The sequence below is a fragment of the Lampetra planeri genome, chromosome 1 (assembly GCF_965212315.1).
Source record: "Lampetra planeri chromosome 1, kcLamPlan1.2.h2, whole genome shotgun sequence".
Classification (NCBI taxonomy): domain Eukaryota; kingdom Metazoa; phylum Chordata; class Hyperoartia; order Petromyzontiformes; family Petromyzontidae; genus Lampetra; species Lampetra planeri.
This window is the reverse complement of record NC_136107.1, coordinates 775,950-794,407: the sequence shown is the minus strand read 5'-3', so window position 1 is coordinate 794,407 and position 18,458 is coordinate 775,950. Positions and strand designations below refer to the sequence as shown.

At 48.9% G+C, this 18,458-nt stretch overlaps 1 protein-coding gene across 1 annotated transcript in view; it reads left to right on the top strand.

Annotated features, from left to right (window-relative positions):
• The window catches only part of LOC144723080 (uncharacterized), a 51,538-nt gene extending 41,765 nt beyond the window's left edge, over positions 1 to 9,773 (top strand). The window contains exons 24-31 of the mRNA XM_078601652.1: positions 891 to 1,013; positions 1,365 to 1,523; positions 1,906 to 2,023; positions 2,693 to 2,932; positions 3,627 to 3,850; positions 5,186 to 5,261; positions 5,379 to 5,528; positions 7,389 to 9,773. Of these exons, the coding sequence (XP_078457778.1) occupies positions 891 to 1,013; positions 1,365 to 1,523; positions 1,906 to 2,023; positions 2,693 to 2,932; positions 3,627 to 3,850; positions 5,186 to 5,261; positions 5,379 to 5,528; positions 7,389 to 7,581 (1,283 nt within the window). The 3' untranslated portion in view covers positions 7,582 to 9,773. The remainder of the gene's footprint in view (positions 1 to 890; positions 1,014 to 1,364; positions 1,524 to 1,905; positions 2,024 to 2,692; positions 2,933 to 3,626; positions 3,851 to 5,185; positions 5,262 to 5,378; positions 5,529 to 7,388) is intronic.
• The last annotated feature ends 8,685 nt before the right edge of the window (positions 9,774 to 18,458 follow it).

The following is an 18,458-nucleotide window of genomic DNA, read 5'->3' as shown; positions in this document are numbered from 1 at the left end:
AGGAACACTGAGTGAACACTGAATGAACACTGAGTGAACACTGAGTGAACACTGAATAAACACTGAGTGAACACTGAATGAACACTGAGTGAACACTGAGTGAACACTGAGTGAACACTGAGTGAACACTGAGGAACACTGAGGAACACTGAGTGAACACTGAATGAACACTGAGTGAACACTGAGTGAACACTGAATGAACACTGAGTGAACACTGAATGAACACTGAGTGAACACTGAGTGAACACTGAGTGAACACTGAATGAACACTGAGTGAACACTGAATGAACACTAAGTGAACACTGAATGAACACTGAGTGAACACTGAGGAACACTGAGTGAACACTGAGTGAACACTGAGTGAACACTGAGGAACACTGAGTGAACACTGAGTGAACACTGAGTGAACACTGAGTGAACACTGAGGAACACTGAGGAACACTGAGGAACACTGAGTGAACACTGAGTGAACACTGAGTGAACACGGAGGAACACTGCGCTGTCGACTCACGCAAACGTGGACACCGGTGAGTGAACAGCGAGTGAACGTTGTGTTCCTCACCGCGTCCGCTCAGCAATATGCGCGCGTGGCTCGAGAGGGAAGTGTGTTGTGCGAGGCCTCAGCTCGCCACTACACATCGCTATTTGACATCGCCATTGTGCTTCGTTGGCTAGAAAATGAATTTTTGTGAAATTTAAAAAACAAAAAAAACAGTTCTCAGGCAAGAGCGACGCGCACGACGACCGCACTTTCTATTTTGACTGCAGGTACGGCATTGTGGCAGGTAAAAAAAAAAGACATGGAATTTTACGTATATGTATTTTAAAGATTTCGGCCAGTAAAACCAAAGAAAAAAAGCAATGTCCGAACCCACGTTTTCTCTTCCTAGAAATCCCAGGCCGGCCTGGTCACCCAGAAGTTCCGCAGGTGTACAAGGATGGCGCGCTGGTGGTGTGGAAGGCGTCCGAGTTCGAGGGAACGGCCACGTACACGATGGAGACTAAGAAGAGCGGTGCAAATGCCCACCCTGTCCATTTGATTGCAATACGAAGAATCTTGTGGCGATATTCTTCTCTCTGGCGATCCATATACCATGTATGGAGTGGTCTATGACCATTGGATTATAAATGCACGTTTTCCAAAACATCGATCATACATTTTTTACCTACGTGACTTTACCGAAAAAAAACCTAAGAGTATGGTAGACCGCCAGCGAGATGAATTCCCCGATTGCTTCTCTAGCAATGTACAAGTGTCTGCTCTGTCACCCACGCACAATTCGGAAAGTTTAGTTCACTGTGGAGGTGGTGCTGGACCCCGCACAGCGACGCACGTGACGCGCCGTTGTTTTCCCGTTGCTCAGGCGAGGGGATTTGGTCGTTGGTCGCGGCCGGGATCAAGGACCCGTACTACAACGTGATGCACCTGGTCCCTGGCGGCGTTTACAAGTTCCGCGTGTCGTGTGTGAGCAAGGCCGGACAGAGCCCGCCGAGCCTGTCTTCGGACAAGATCGCCATCCCAGGTCATCTCCTCACAGGGCACGAGCCCACGGGTCACACTCCGACCTTAACCCATTGTTCACTGATAATGCGCACAGCTGTGGCAGGTGCACCTACGCGTGCCAATAACCTTTGTCGATCCACTGTTGGATGAGGACCACCCCACGGCCGTGTCGGTTGAGGGGGTTGTTTCATCTTATTTCACCATGGCGAGCGGTGCGGGTTGGTGAGGGATGGCAGCACAGAATTAGTCCAACATTGCCACTTGCTGTGCTGCCCTCGGCTGCCCACAATGCCAGCTTGCAGCATGAGCAGCAGCAGCAGCAGCAGCCCAAAACAAACCTCACACGTCACCGCGCGTGTTGTTGAAGTCTCACAAGATGGCTTCTCGTGTTTCTCTTGAAGTAGCGGCACCTGAGAAGGTCGTGGACAAGAAGCGGGGAAGCCAATTGAGTCTGGACAAAGGCTCCGGCAAACCGGGTGTGCTGCAGAAGCCTTACACCTTCCTGGAGGAGAGGGCCAGGTGAGTGTCTGCAGAGCCAACACATTACCTTTGCAGTGAGGTGCCTGTAGGAAGCCGGTACGGCAAGCAGCCACACGTGCGGCATTTCACGGGACACTCCTGTACTTTAAAAAAAAAATCCGAAACAAACAAAGGGAATTTGCCAAAACGTCCCAACATGACATATTCCTGACAGTGAATCTTGATTATTTTTCATTGATCAATTATTGATTTCACGGTCTGAATGTAGCAAATGTTAAAACTTACCCACACATTACTGAATTGGAATCTACACAGCAATCACCCTGTCAAAATGTTGACAGGAAAAAGAATCACGAATCTCAGTGAGACTTTCCTGGGTTAAACAAATGTAATAATAGTTTATCACTTGTTATTAAAACAAGGTGATCGAACTTCCAATCCTCTTTGTCTAGCCCTGTAACGATTCACTCTCCCGGCGACTCGATGAATTGTCACGATTCAGGGTCGCGCTTCGAGTCTCCTCCGTCTCGTCTTTACGTCCCGGTTTATTATCGCTTCTTTGCTTTCGGTGCCATTTGTACTGCAATAGCCCCAACGTAGCACCAGCATGGCATTTCCATTCACAAACAATAAAGAATCAGTTTTTATGCACGAATTTCTACGCACACATCGCGAGTGTAAGAACCAGCACTGTGCTGCGTTGCGAAGGGGCCGCTTTGGAGTGATTCGCGAGTGCAAGGAGAACGGCACGGGTCGGGTGTTCACCGCCAAGATCGTGCCGTACGAGGTGGACAGCAAGCCGAGGGTGCTGCGCGAGTACGACGTCCTGCGCACGCTGCAGCACCCGGGCGTCATGTCGCTGCACGAGGCCTACGTCACGCCGCGCTACCTGGTGCTCATCACCGAGCGCTGCGGGGGCAAGGAGATTCTGTTCAAGCTCATCGACAGGTTCGTTGCAAGCTTACGCGTACGGCCCTACGGACGCGTGAGGGCCTCCCCCACGGCGTGCGGGGTCGTAGGGGCTACTTGACCATAATTGGCCACGCCAGTGAGCGCAAATTGGTGCAAGCATGGAGCTGGACATGGGAGCAGAGAAATGCAGCACAGCGTTGACTTGTGGTGCATTGCCGTCTGCTGTTCAAATCGTATCCCTACCAAGCGCTAGAATTGAGTGAGATTAAATATTCATCAAAACCACCGAACGTACGACAGAAAATCACGAGTCGTGCTTCTTGCTGAGCCACGGCGTTGGATGGCCTTGGATATTCTGATCTTAATATGTGCTACATTCACCATTAGCTTGGGCTTGCGGTGTCTGAGACGGCTTGTATGTGATGAGGAGTTGTGCAATTCTCAATTTATCTCGCTCGTATATATTTGTTGTTTTCATTAGTTTATTTGTATTTACTTCATATTTTAGTTTTTTTGTAATTTATATGTGCTTCCGTGCAAAGCGTCTTCAGATGCTCCTGTATCTGGGCGGTTTGTAAATTGACATTAATATTACATTATTCGCTTGTTTGTGTGGGCTTTGTCCATTTGTTTATCTGCACCCATGTGATGCGTTGCAGTTTCATTTTACGGCCGACTGCTTCAGCATGTGAGTAGACCAACAATGTGTTACCCCCCTCTATTCACTCAGCACCAGATACTCGGAAGAAGAGTTGGTTGGTTACATGATCCAGCTGCTGCAGGCCGTAGACTACCTGCACCGTCGCCTCGTCCTGCACCTGGACATTAAGTCCGAGAACATCCTCATAACTGAGCAAAACCTCGTGAAGCTGGTCGACTTTGGGAGCGCCCACCAGTTCAACCCCAGCGACCCCCAGCCAATCGAGAACACCACCGGCGCTCTCGAGTACTTAGGTGAGAACCCCTTGGCAAGTGACGCCCGGCGCGATGAATGACCTGTGCCGACTTTCCGGGGAACTTTTCGGGTTGGCCCGAGACGTCGACGACAGGGATTTGTGGCCCGTGGCCTAGACGCCGGCTGACTGCCGCCCGCCCGCCCGCCCACCCTGGAGCGTGATTGATGTGGGGTGCAATTTGAGTGTTTCCTGTGTGGTTGCAAGCAGCCATTTATTTATAAATGGCAGGTCTGGGACAAACGCATCCATTTGGACTTTGCAAAGGGATCTTGAGGACACATATAAAGGTTTCCTGCAGCCTCCATGATTTACAAGAGCTGCACTGCTGCCTTAATTATAAGTAGGTGAACTGGCATCACTGCTGCAGCTGTTAGATCAAACGTCGTAAAACAGAGAGTCTTTCTTATTGTTTTGTTTGGCTTTTGGAATGGTCACACAACGCTTGTTTGTAACCAACTGAACACGATTGGCAAATGAATTGCCACATTACAGAGCATACTTTATTCCACACTCTCACAAGTGACCAAAGGTCGAGGCAGCGAGGCTTGTACTGATCGAGTGCTCGCGCTTACGTGAGAAATTCTGTGCACAAATGTTGAAGGTAAAGGCTACGTTTCGTTCTAAGGCATACCTTCAAGTTTTGCCGTGCCACAAAACAGTTGGGTAAACACAGTCACAGCAGCCGAGTGGGGGTCGCCTTGCAGCTCGCTGTTGTCGTATTCTCGGCACGGCCACGCGACTGTGTGTGGCCGGCACGACGCCACCTGCCGCTCGTCTGTCTTCACGCCGAGAGCGGAACGCGCACGTTGCCAATCAGAATAATGGGTTACATTAGACGGCGGTGGGGCAGACGCGTGTCTCAGCAGCGAAGGCGCCGCTGTCGTGCCGCTCGTTACTTTTTCACATCGCGGCGAGGTCAGTTTGCGTGGCTGGGGCAACTCTGCACGCAGCACGTGAACAATTTTGGAGCTTGTTTTATCAGTGTGTAAAAAAAAAACTTGCGCAAGGTAAAACATCGTGTGGATTCTTTTAGATTTACAGTAAAACCTTGGATTGTAAGTAACTTGGTTTGCGAGTGTTTTGCAAGACGAGCAAAATTTGTAAATAAATATGAATTTGATAAACGAGCGAGGTCTTGCAATACGAGTAGTACGTGCATACGCTTTGTCTGCCGAGCGTCACGTGATCACAACTGATATACGAGTGCTTTGATATACGAGTGCTTTGGATTACAAGCACGTTTCCAAAACGAATTATGCTCGCAATCCAAGGTTTTACAGTACTTTACCCGCCGTCTTGAATTTATTTGTTTGATTTGCTTCGCTCCTCACAGCTCCCGAGTTGGTCAAAGGTGACCCAGTGGGACCCACGGCGGACGTGTGGTCAATCGGAGTTCTTGCCTTCATCATGTAAGTCTCGTGTTCCATATTGTGCCACGGCCGACACGTACATCTAAGACAGCCGTCAAAACTAAAATGTACTCAAATTGATTCTCGTGAAACCTGCGGTTTCTGGCTCGCGTGCAGGATGAGCGGAGACTCTCCCTTCCTCGGCGCAAACGATCGCCTGACGGAGGAGAACATCAAGCTGTGCAAGCCTGACGTGAGCAAGTGCTACGTCAACGCCTCGCAGACGTCACTCCTGTTCGTCAAGAGGCTCCTCTGCATCTACCCACAGTACGTGCCCCCACAGGCAGTAGAGCATCTGAATCTATCGTTCAATCTATCGGAACGGAATTGGAATTAAAAGGCTATGCGGGAGGGCATGTGGCACAGTTTGGCACCAGCTATCACAGAGTGCGGTCGTGTCACTGCGGTTCTCTGTCGTGAGTATAATGTCTTTAAAAACAGCGGCGCAATGCCTCTCTGAATAAAATTAACGCTGAACCGCCTTCGCGTTCCGAGATGCAGCGTTGAACGTGACACCCACCCTGCAACTTGCAGATAGCTCGGACTGGGAGAGGCTCAATGATGAAACACAAAAGGATATTCAGTATAACTGAACAAGTAGTTATCAATAAGGCCTGCTGCTTTGTGCCTAAACGGCTTGTTTGTCAATCCACTGCCGGGTGAGGGCCTCCCAGTGCGATGTGGTTCATGGGGCTTATTTGATCGTACATCACCACACTGGCTAGCGCAGGCTGGGGAAGACGCGGAGCAAACATATATGGGCATCTAGAAGTATGGTACAACAATTAATGTTTTTGCACTGCCTTCTGCCACCGTTACACAGGCCCGTGGCCGTATGAGAGCCTGCATGTGCGTGGAAACAGTCTGCAGGCTCAAACCCCGCTTAAATTTTGAGATGTGAGATCTTGCGATTTAAAGCTTTCGTGACTGCAGGGATTCATCTTCTTGGTTTTTTCGGTAAAGTCACGTAGAAGGGAAGTAATAAAATAATAAAAATAAAACATAATAAAATGAAACAATTCTCACGACGTTTCGGTCACAACGCAAGCAGCCGTCCTCAGGTGAAGAATGAGACACTTCAAGCTAGGAACTTACATATAAGCTGGGTTGGGGGTGGTAGAAGAGCGCCTTAACAAAAAGAATGTGCATATCAAGATGAGTTTAGCATATACATGGGAAATGCGCAGGGGGCGGGGGGGCTTCAAAGTCATACCATGCCCACGCACTATGCAGGATCAAGAGCACCAAGGGGGGGTGCAGGGATTAGCATTAACAAAGGAAAGGAATGCCAATGATATGTAGCTGCAGTAACTAAACAACACCGTAGAAAACTAAGGTATAAACTACATACAAAGACTAAAATATAAACTGCATAGCACCATCAGTATACTTACTATACTCTACAATAAGCTGAGTTACTAACGGCAAGTAATACATTAGAATACTACGTCGTAAAAGTTATACAATATGCTTCCATCTAAACTTTATTCTCTTACATCAACCGAGCATATACCGTACTATATACTGCCATAGATAAACCCAACATTAAATTATATACTGTAAGTTTAGATTTTCTACAGTGTTGTTTAGTTACTGCAGCTACATATCATTGGCATTCCTTTCCTTTGTTAATGCTAATCCCTGCACCCCCCCTTGGTGCTCTTGATCCTGCATAGTGCGTGGGCATGGTATGACTTTGAAGCCCCCCCGCCCCCTGCGCATTTCCCATGTATATGCTAAACTCATCTTGATATGCACATTCTTTTTGTTAAGGCGCTCTTCTACCACCCCCAACCCAGCTTATATGTAAGTTCCTAGCTTGAAGTGTCTCATTCTTCACCTGAGGACGGCTGCTTGCGTTGTGGCCGAAACGTCGTGAGAATTGTTTCATTTTATTATGTTTTATTTTTATTATTTTATTACTTCCCTTCTACGTGACTTTACCGAAAAAACCAAGAAGATGTGAGATCTTGCTGATTTAGTCTTAGGTTTCTTTTGCTTCACAGCATAGGTATGTTGACCACGAGTCCTCCTCTTCTTTGATTTGCGAATAATGAACGTGTTTGCGAGCGAGCGGCTCCGACCCACGTCCACGTGTGCGGTCCCCTCCTTCCGCCCCGTGCCCAGGAGCCGCCCGTCCGTGCAGGAGTGCATCTCCATGCCGTGGCTGCAGGACACGCAGCTCATGAAGGACCGCCGCACCATCCTCTCCTTCCCCACCTGGAAGCTGCAGCAGTACCTGCAGGGGGCCAACCGCCGGCGTCTGGAGGCCGCCACCAGCCACCGAGTTCTGTTGCGCACGGGATCCACCTCCAAGTAGCCGGGGCGAGTGGCACAATCCTCGAGGCCGCAACAAACCACTGCTGGAATCAAGGCTGAGACGAGCCAAGTCCACGTTGACTCGTCGTTGTTTTGAGTTTTGGAGTGACCACAAAATCTCGTGCGTTTTTCTTGCGTTCGCCCCAGATTCAAAGTTGAGCTGAAAATGGACAAAAAGTATCGCCATACATTTTCAACTGTAACCATTTTGAAATACAATCTTCGAGTGGTTTCTTTCAATTGATATTGCATTTCGTGATTACTACTGCTGAATAGCTCTGATCAGGCAGCATAAGTTATTTTGAAATGAAAATTAAAGTCGCTCATTAACATTTAAACAACTGTCCCCCCTGTATTCATTTAGAATCGGTCAAAAGTAGAAGTACGAGGAGGCACAATGGCGGTGTGCCTTGCTCATTGTGAGATGCAAAGTGGCAGGTATCGGGCGAGAGAGCCACAATTGCCGGTCTCTGAAGCCGCAACTCGAGCCAAATGTTTATAAAACAACAATTTTCCAACTAGAAGGTGTTTACGTTTATTTTGTTTAGACAGGTGAGAACTCAAAAGAGTGATCAGGGTCACCAAAATGACAACAGCAAAACAAACGAAATAAACTACAGTAACGAAGCAGGGTGCGGCATTACATGTCTGGTGCTGTCATCCTGGTTACGCCACTGCTGTATAAGAGGCTTCTGATCTGTCATACACAGGCCAACAGAGGTGATTTCTGACAGAGATGGGAGAAAAAAGCTGCTACCGTTCCTGGCCGTGGCACTTTCTTAAATAAGTTCGATATGCAATAAGGTGCCACTCTCAATTTAAGTTATTTTTAAGATCATGTCTCCCGATTGTATTCATTCTCCTGTTAAACTAAAGCACTGTGCGTTTAATGACAATCCCTCAATATTTACTGGTTGATCAACGGAGTTGTAAAATACATTACAATCAATACTCAAAAGAGTGACAGTGTATGGGGCTTAGATGCAGAGAAGGAGAAAAGGGGATCTTGAGCAACCTGTAAATATTCACGAATAAGGATGACATCCTCAGCTGTTGACTTTACACCAAAAAGGTACAAATTGAGAGCAGGGTGTAATCCCAGAATACTGCAACTTCACTTTTCCATAATGCTTCATGCTAAGTGGCACCCTATTGTTGGGCTGCATTGCCCGGTGGCTGTCATTGTGTGGCGGAGGGTGATCGAGAATGACAGGGTATTGAGGTGTCGTATGAAGTAGCATCGTATCGTGTAACCTGAGTTTTGCTTGATGGCTTCTGCACTACGATGGTATGCATAGTTTATACGAGTTCTTCAAAGGGAGTGATACAAATGTACGCCAATCAAAATGAGCCCCACGTACAAATGTAGCTCTTGCTGCTTTACTGATAATGTAGCGGCAAGGGAAGTCCGCTTCTCAGTGTGTTTGGGTCTTGCATGTCCTTGGTTATGAGTCATGTGCTGGCTGAAACGTTTGTGAAAAACGTCAGGGCTATATTGCAGTTCTTTCATTTCTAAATTGACCAATGTGCTTGCCGTGTGCAGATCAAAGCTTCCCCTCTCAGAACTGTGCAGGAGATGAAATGGGCTGGGGGAAAATACATTTGGCAATAACGTGGATGTGTTCGGTCGCCTTAACAACCCACTCACTACTTTTGTAACTTGTAAGGCTCCTGAGTTTGGAAAACGTGCATTTTCTTGTTGTAAAGGCCAACATTTGCGTTTTATAGTATATATTGAGCCTTAATGAGATTTAGCTAGAACTCTTTATTTTTGACATTTCAAATCTAACCTTTCAAAGCTAGCATGGATTATGTTGGTAATACTTCTGTTCTAAAAATATACACAGCAGCAATGCATGCCCTCCTTCCATTAACAAAGGTATGTTTGACAGAATGATTTGTAGTAACTTGGATGAATATTTAATTTACTTGGATCGTTCACGTGACATAGAAAGTAAATGTTGCAAATCCATTTAACTTTCACTTGTGAATGTCTTTGTATGTATTAGCATAGCTAGCGTGAGTCTTTAACACGTGGGAAATGTGTGACCGTTTGGGACAATGACAAAAGCAGATGTGAACATTCAGTAAAATATGCAAACGAGAGAGAGAAAAACTTGGCATCATTTACAGAATCCATCAGTCTACCAGTTCTACAGTGTATGACAAATTAAATGTACATTGTTAACCAGACATCAAGTTGTCTTTCATTTAGCTCACTATAGCAATTAAGTAATTATGTACAGCCCTTTGTCAATCCACTGCTGGATGAAGGCTTCCTTTTTTGCCGTGTTGAAGAGGTGAATGATATCTAAACCGGTGCTGCTCCCACCGCTTCACAAAATGATGTTAGCCGTGGCTGGGAATCTAACTCGGGTCATCGCCTTCATAGGGAAATGCGCTAACCACTGCATCACCTCTCCCCCTTAGCTCACTGTGAACATTCTTGCTGGTTCTATGTTGACAAATTGAGGCATGATGAGCCTGGAATTGTTTATTATTCAGCAATAGAGATTACAACAACAAAAAAGCTTTCCCTGAACAAGTGACAGTCAACATAACAAGAACGAAGCAGACATGGAACCCCCTTAACAATTACCGATTGAATCGTTTGAACACTGATGGTTTTGCATTTCGAGCTAGCTTAATGTTTGTCACGCTACCCTACTGTGGTTATTTTGAGCTGCGGGAGCTGCCATGCCTCTACAAGGCAAAGGGAAGAGTGCTCGGGCGGCTGCTGGCAGCTGACTGTGCACTTCTGCTTGCGAGGCAGAGTTGAGCATTGCTGTGTGCACAATATAGCAGGGGCACCTCATTCTGTCCATTGGGTTACAATTTGAATTTTCAACGCACGCTGTGTAGGTGTTTGGGATTTATTTTTCATTCTACCCACCTGCAATCGATTTATCGATGGAATCACAACACTGGTTTCCTATTTCAGAATTCGGCCATCAAGTGCCTTCAGACGAGAGGCCTATGAAGAGGACGCGCACGTGAATATGCTTCAGAATGTTAAGGGAGGCAGCAAAACGGGGTTGGAGTGGGGCCTGCAACTGCAAAAAATAGTCACGACTCGCTAGGCAAGGATCTGCCTGATAAGGCGTCGACTGATGCTTGTTTATTCATAGTACGAGTTAATTTGTCGCAGAAAGGGAATATATATAATAAAAAAAGAACTTGTCTGTGGAAATGTTTCGTTCATAAAATTAGAATTTGGGTAAGGAAAATCCAGTGTAACCAACAGTGAAGCTTATTCACTCAGAAATCCTTTGTAATCCCATTACAGTACACATGAAATTGATCAATATTGTACTGGAATTGATTTTGGGCCCACGTGTGAAAGGATCTGAAAATAAGGAAACTCGGATGCATTATCAACCACTGCACCTGTTCACGGATTGGATTTATTCCATGGAAAAGTAATACAATAATTCATCATGTTTATTCCAGGAGAATGATGTCACTCTTTCCAAGTAAATGGTATTCTGCCTCCGAGGGGCAGGGCAGTGAGTTGGCTTACTAAAGTGTGGCGGTTTTTGTGAACTAAACATTATTTTATGAAACTGTTAAATTAAATGTAACATAACAACACATTATAACAGCACCTTCACATATGGAGAGTGGTTATATTCAAGGATATTCCACAACAGATGGCGCATGAGCCAACCACTCACAAGAAGTGGCTATTTCTTCCAGTATTTGAGGTACAACAGCACCAGCAGGGTCGACCCCACCTTAGCTGAGGGGTTTTTTCTCCCCCAAGACCCCACAGAAATGCTCAGAAAGCCTGCGAACTTAGTCTTGGTGATCGGAGATCGGATTACCATTCTTTCCCTTAAGGATGGTGATCGGTGTTGTGCCGCAAGTTACTTTTTTGATGGTGTTAATAAGTGATTTGTTATAGCGTACTACTGAAGCAGTTTCCATTTCCTTAGCAATTTGCGACCACCACTCATCCTTGAAGCACCACGCGGCTCTCTGAACCTATGAGCGAAGGCTAATGGTAAGCCTCCTCGTTCTTGGACATAGGATGTTGTAGACCGTGGGAGTGGGCCTGCCACTTTCAAATAGCCGGAACACCTCCTCCGTTAGCCAGATTTTCTGGGGAGGTCGGGGATTGTGTACCCAATGCAGCCATAGCAGCTGCATAAGTCGCTACCAACCCCAGTTGCAAGTGATGATGATATTCCCACTTGCAACCTTCATCAGCTAGACAAGACGAGCCCATTGTGGGTTTGAGCCGGGTCCTTAATGGATGATTGCCACCACAGTGAGAATATGGTAGGCGCATCCTACAGATGACGAGCCGATGGTCAGTAGGGAGATCGGCTCTACGGTAGGTTCAGGTGCGGAGAACTATATACTTCAGCAGATGTTCTTGCTTGGACCTGACGTGCATCCAAGATGTTGTGTGAATGTGCCGCTGCCAGAACAACGTGTTGGTCATTACAAGCCCATGGGCTACACAGAAGTCTAGCAGCCACCTACCGTTGTTATTAAGCTGAACTGGCCCATGCCTTCCCATCAGTCAAGACCAGATGTCTGCGTCATGACCCACGCGGGTATTAAAATAACTAAACTAGAAACATTTTTTTTTATTTTAACAGCTAAGGGCCACCGAGCTATTTAGCTCTTTTTCAGAGGCGACCTGGCGACAAATGATACCTCAACGAACTTGTCATGTGGAAATTTATAGCAGCCCAAAACTCTAAACGAATGCTTTAAAACATGTTTCTAAACATGCGTTTAGTCATTAAGGTCACCCAAGAGGATGACTATCCCGAGGGGCCACTTTAGCCAGCGACTGGGACAGGCCAAATAATGCATCTGACTCATCATTTTACGTGACTAACACAAGGTTAATTATACTGCTCTCCAGGTATTTAGCTTTGCATTTTCTTTGGAAATTAAGCGCACCAACCTGTGATCATTGTGTTGAATTTACCGTGAACATAGATTTGACAATTGCTGCGTTGACTCCATTTCCATTTTATGAACTTCCTTTTGAAGTTTATATTCGTGTCCATGCAGGTTGTAAACTATTTTAGATATTCTCTTCTCTCGTTCCTCTGCAACTTATACCTACTTTTGCATTGATATAATGCTTCATAATGATCTATATCATAACGTCATTTGTTATTTACTGTATTTAAGATCTAGTCAGTTTCAGAACTCCACCAAAACAGTTTTACAAACCTAATAATGATCATAATATTAAGACACATCAGGTGTGAATTACTGACTACCGTACTAATGGGGTGATTAAATGCACACTCGTTCAAGATTACTATATTACAATAAATGTGTCTAATTTAAAATTCCACTTTAAATAGTATTTTCAGCCGCGGCATGGAGTTGTGACCTCCATCTAGCCGAGGAATCAAAAGATATTGCAGCACATGCAAACCTGTCAATCCCTTATCAGTGCCTAGCTCATTACAGACCATTTCAGACCTTATTGGTCACCCCGTGCCCTTATAAATCTCAACGTTCATCATACAAAGTCCCATCACAAGGGAGAAACCCCACAAAAAAATGACAAAAAAAGTTTTTACTCAATTTCCCTGGACAAGAATACGCGTAAACCGTATGGGTTGACAGGTATACACTTGTACACGTGCTCGTTAACAACACGCGACAGTATTCTCGTGCGAGTTGCTATCGACAAGCGACACGCCGTTGCTCACACGACTGATCCTACCCAACAGCTGCCTGTAACCCACAGCGCCAATGCAACACCAACTTCAAATCCAGAATGACCCATTACCATGTCACAAGTGGCACTCGTGCTCCGCCACATTCGTGTTTGGCAAGGCCTGCTGTGCGGCTTAAACGTCATTATTCTTTGGTTCTTTCGATAAAGTCACGTAGGTATAAAAGAAAATAAATCACGACGTTTCGGGTGCAACACAAGCGTCCGTCATCAGGTGGGAAAGCTGACGGATGCTTGTGTTGCGCCAGAAACGTCGTGATTTATTTTATACCTACGTGACTTTACCGAAAGAACCAAAGAGTATGGATTACTGCAGTCACGAAAGCTTCAAATCAAGATTAAACGTCATTGTTCAGTCTGTGAATTGCCTACCAATAATACCTGCAAAGGGTGTGAACACTTATTATTTGGAATTCTCAGTTCGGATGCAGAATTATAATCCGCATTGTGAGCGTCTACTGCCATCTGGTGGCTGATGGAGCGTACGGTGGGTGGCAGACAATGGGCAGTGACATAAGCACATTTGTACAACACATTGAGAGCTTAAGCACATGCCGCCCTCTCCTGGTCATAAACACAAACAGCTTTAAGTCTCACCGTGAAGACAGGTTAGTCCGTACAGCGCTGTGATACAAATGACAACAAAATAATCCTAGTACAAGACACTTTTTGTCTCGCACCGGTGAAAAAGTGGCTTGTTGATAATAATAATAAAAAAACATTGTAATGAAGCGAATCAGTCAGATTTACGTTTATAATCTAGCGTGTGTGCAACCAACTGACTATAGTTAAATTCCGGGATACATTGTGCCATCGCCTGATGGGACCTAGAACTCATGCCCCACACTACTTCGGAACAAAGTTGTCAACCTATCAGCGCTCTCACCTGGCGCAGTCATTTACTCAGAGCGAGCTCATGCCGCCCCAGAATTGTGTACATGTGTCATCATTGTAAAAGTAATTTGAATACAGTAATCCATACTGCAATTGCCCTACGAATGACGCAGATTTATGGTAGCTCCTGCGAACTAAGGAGCAATATATTGCTAGATATTATTAATTGTAGATGAAAGGCTGTTTGATAACCTCCACACAACGTGCAACAACAGTGTGTCGCAGGCCCAGTGCGCCTGCTCTCTACTCAAGCACTGCTGGTTCGATGGTGAGCCAGAACCAATGGTGGAAATTCCACATTCCAATGACGTGGGCAAGGGGCCGTCCATAAATGACGTCACGCACCTAGGGGGGGGGGGGATCAGATATTTGTGACGATGTGTGACGATGGGGGGGGGGGGTTGAGAAATGTGACGTCACATCAAAATGCGTAACTTTAAATAAATATAGACAACACGTTCTACTTAATTAAATACTTTTTAATAAATGTTTCCCCTACAACATCAGAGTGCAACGCCACATTAAATACGCACTACAATGACAATAGTTTAAAGCGATTTGAAGCATGTTTTATTTATTGGGGGGGCAGAGCTTTCTGACGTCATATTTGAGGGGGGGGTCTGACTTTTTGTGACGCCGTGTGACGAAGGGGGAGGGGGGTCAAAAATCGTGTGACGTCATTTATGGACGGCCCCCAATGTGGATCACTGTTGACATTCCACGAAGTATTACCTCTTTTATCGACCCAGGGGACATTTTAACTGACTTTACCGAAAGAACCAAGAATATGAATCCCTGCAGTCACGAAAGCTTCAAATCGAAAAATGTAACTGGCAACTTTGCAAAACAAATACGATAACGTTGTACATCTCACAAGCTTAAGTGGTGCTCCGTTCGTTGACTCTGGAATGATTCTTTAAAAGTACTGTACTCTGTACATTAGAAACCATAAGATAATATATCTTACAGCCCTTTGTCAATCAACTGCTGGATGAAGGCCTACTCACGCCGTGTCGGTAATTAGGGTGTATGGCCATACTTCATCACGCTGGCCTGCACAGATTGATTTTCCAATCCCTATCTATCCTTCCCGCTTTCAACAAACGGTGCCAATGTATTGTGCATTCAAATGAACGTTCTTGAATCGACCACAAGGCATCCAGCACCTTTGCGAGTCTATGTTTGTGAAAAGTCTTGTTGTGATCACCAAACTGGAGCAATCAAGTTCTGAACTGAAATAGCAGCAAAAGCTGCGTCACTACATTTTTCCACGGCCGGCGAGTTTGTAGATCCCCTTGTTCTCAAAATAGCTGCGGGAGGGTGGAGCGGCGGAGTCGGGGGACACGACATGGAGCCAGGGGGGGGGGGGGACACGACATGGAGCCAGGGGGGGGGGGACACGACATGGAGCCAGGGGGGGGGGGGACACGACATGGAGCCAGGGGGGGGGGGACACGACGTGGAGCCAGGGGGGGGGGACATGACATGGAGCCAGGGGGGGACACGACATGGAGCCAGGGGGGGACACGACATGGAGCCAGGGGGGGGACACGACATGGAGCCAGGGGGCGACACGACATGGAGCCAGGGGGGGGGACACACGACATGGAGCCGGGGGGGGGGACACGACATGGAGCCAGGGGGGGGGGACACGACATGGAGCCAGGGGGGGGGGGGCACTACATGGAGCCAGGAGGGGGGGGACACGACGTGGAGCCAAGGGGGGGGGACACGACATGGAGCCAGGGGGGGGGACACGACATGGAGCCAGGGGGGGACACGACATGGAGCCAGGGGGGGGGGACATACGACATGGAGCCAGGGGGGGGACACGACATGGAGCCAGGGGGGACACGACATGGAGCCAGGGGGGGGGGGGACACGACATGGAGCCAGGGGGGGGGGGACACGACATGGAGCCAGGGGGGGGGGACACGACGTGGAGCCAGGGGGGGGGGACACGACATGGAGCCAGGGGGGGACACGACATGGAGCCAGGGGGGGACACGACATGGAGCCAGGGGGGGGACACGACATGGAGCCAGGGGGGGACACGACATGGAGCCAGGGGGGGGACACGACATGGAGCCAGGGGGCGACACGACATGGAGCCAGGGGGGGGGACACACGACATGGAGCCGGGGGGGCGGGACACGACATGGAGCCAGGGGGGACACGACATGGAGCCAGGGGGGGGGGGGGCACTACATGGAGCCAGGAGGGGGGGGGACACGACGTGGAGCCAAGGGGGGGGGGGGGACACGACATGGAGCCAGTGGGGGGACACGACATGGAGCCAGGGGGGGACACGACATGGAGCCAGGGGGGGGGACACGACATGGAGCCAGGGGGGACACGACATGGAGCCAGGGGGGGGGGACACGACATGGAGCCAGGGGGGGGGGGACACGACATGGAGCCAGGGGGGGGGGACACGACGTGGAGCCAGGGGGGGGGACACGACATGGAGCCAGGGGGGGACACGACATGGAGCCAGGGGGGGACACGACATGGAGCCAGGGGGGGGACACGACATGGAGCCAGGGGGGGACACGACATGGAGCCAGGGGGGGGACACACGACATGGAGCCAGGGGGGGGGACACGACATGGAGCCAGGGGGGGGGGGACACGACATGGAGCCAGGGGGGGGGGGGACACGACATGGAGCCAGGTGGGGGGGACACGACATGTAGCCAGGGGGGGGACACGACATGGAGCCAGGGGGGGGGGGACACGACATGGAGCCAGGGGGGGGACACATGGAGCCAGGCGGGGGGGGACACGATGTGGAGCCAGGGGGACACACGACACCCGACGAGGATTGTGGCCGGCCGCTTCCTCACCACCACCACGGTGTCTGGTAGCGAGTTTGCGCGCCGTCACGATGAAGAGCACCTTTTAAAAACACAAGTAGCTTAAACATTACAAGTGTGTTGTAATAATATAAGTTGGAGGTAATCATGTAAGTTGGTGTATGGGCTGCAATATAAATGGCCGATATAGAAGTGTGACAGGAAGTAAATGTGACGTTAAAGGTTGTGTAGTATGGTGTAAATGAAAGCAACAAAATGACTTTCATAGTTCATCAGTTTCATTGTAATCACTGATCAGACATATTGACTGAGGCGACTCAACTGGACACTTCATCACATTCTGGCCACATCATTGAACTAGCCCAACTTGGCGTGATGCATAACGCTATGAATACTAAACATACGGTAAGTGGAAAAAACATTCCGGGACGCTGTAGAACACAATCTGTCACAACCTTTGACAGATCGCAAGGGAGTTGACCATCGTTGTGGCGGCTGTCAGAACGCTGACAGCTGCCGCTGCTGATGCTCCAAATTGGCGGGAAGCGCGCGCAGCGCTTCCGCTGCTGTCGTCACGCGGCCGCGTTCAAAACTCCCCGCGCCCCGCCCCCTTGGCCGCGGTTACCGCGGCAACACCGGGGCCATCCAATCGCGTAGCGCGCCCGTCGCGAACGGGTGGGGCCGCTCGCTGGGGGGGTGGGGGCGGGGTTGTTTTCAGGCGGCCTTCCCCCCCCCCGGGAGTGGCGGTGTGCAGGTGGCCCCCACCGTTGTGAGGGGGGGGGGGCGTTTCAAGGCGGCCCGGCCGCCATCACGGTTCGTGCTTCACTTTGCTTCCCGCCATTTCCATCTCTTCCCCGTAAACGGCCACGACCCCCTTAATCCTCGTGCGCGCTCTCCACATTGACCGCTTTAATCAAGGTACATCAATACAACCGATCATCGAAAAGCAATGCGCCGCGATGGCAGGCGTCTCTCGGGTGTTTTTGTTTACGTTCCTTTGAGGAGTATTGGGGGGTGGGGCGAGTGGAGGGGGGGCGGCATTGAGCCCAGCGAGGGAGGGGCTGTGGTGGTGGAGGGGGGAGGGGTTGTGGGTGTAAAGGGAGGGGCTGTGGTGGTAAGGGGGAAGGGCTGTGGGCGTGGTAAGGGAGGGGCTGTGGTGGTGGAGTGGTAGGGGGGACGGGCTGTGGGCGTGGTAAGGGAGGGGCTGTTGGGGGAAGGGAGGGGCTGTGGTGGTGGAGTGGTCGGGGGGAGGGGTTGTGGGCGTGGTAAGGGGGAGGAGTTGTGGGGGTGAAAGGAGGGGCTGTTGGGGGAAGGGAGGGGCTGTGGGGGGGGGCGCCTTGTAACTGACCCGGGGGCTGTTGTGGTCCTGCGCGCTGCTTGTTTTTAACTTCGTTTATTTAATTATTTATTCCCCCCCCCCGTTCCAACCCCGCCCCCATCACCCGCCCCGCCCCTC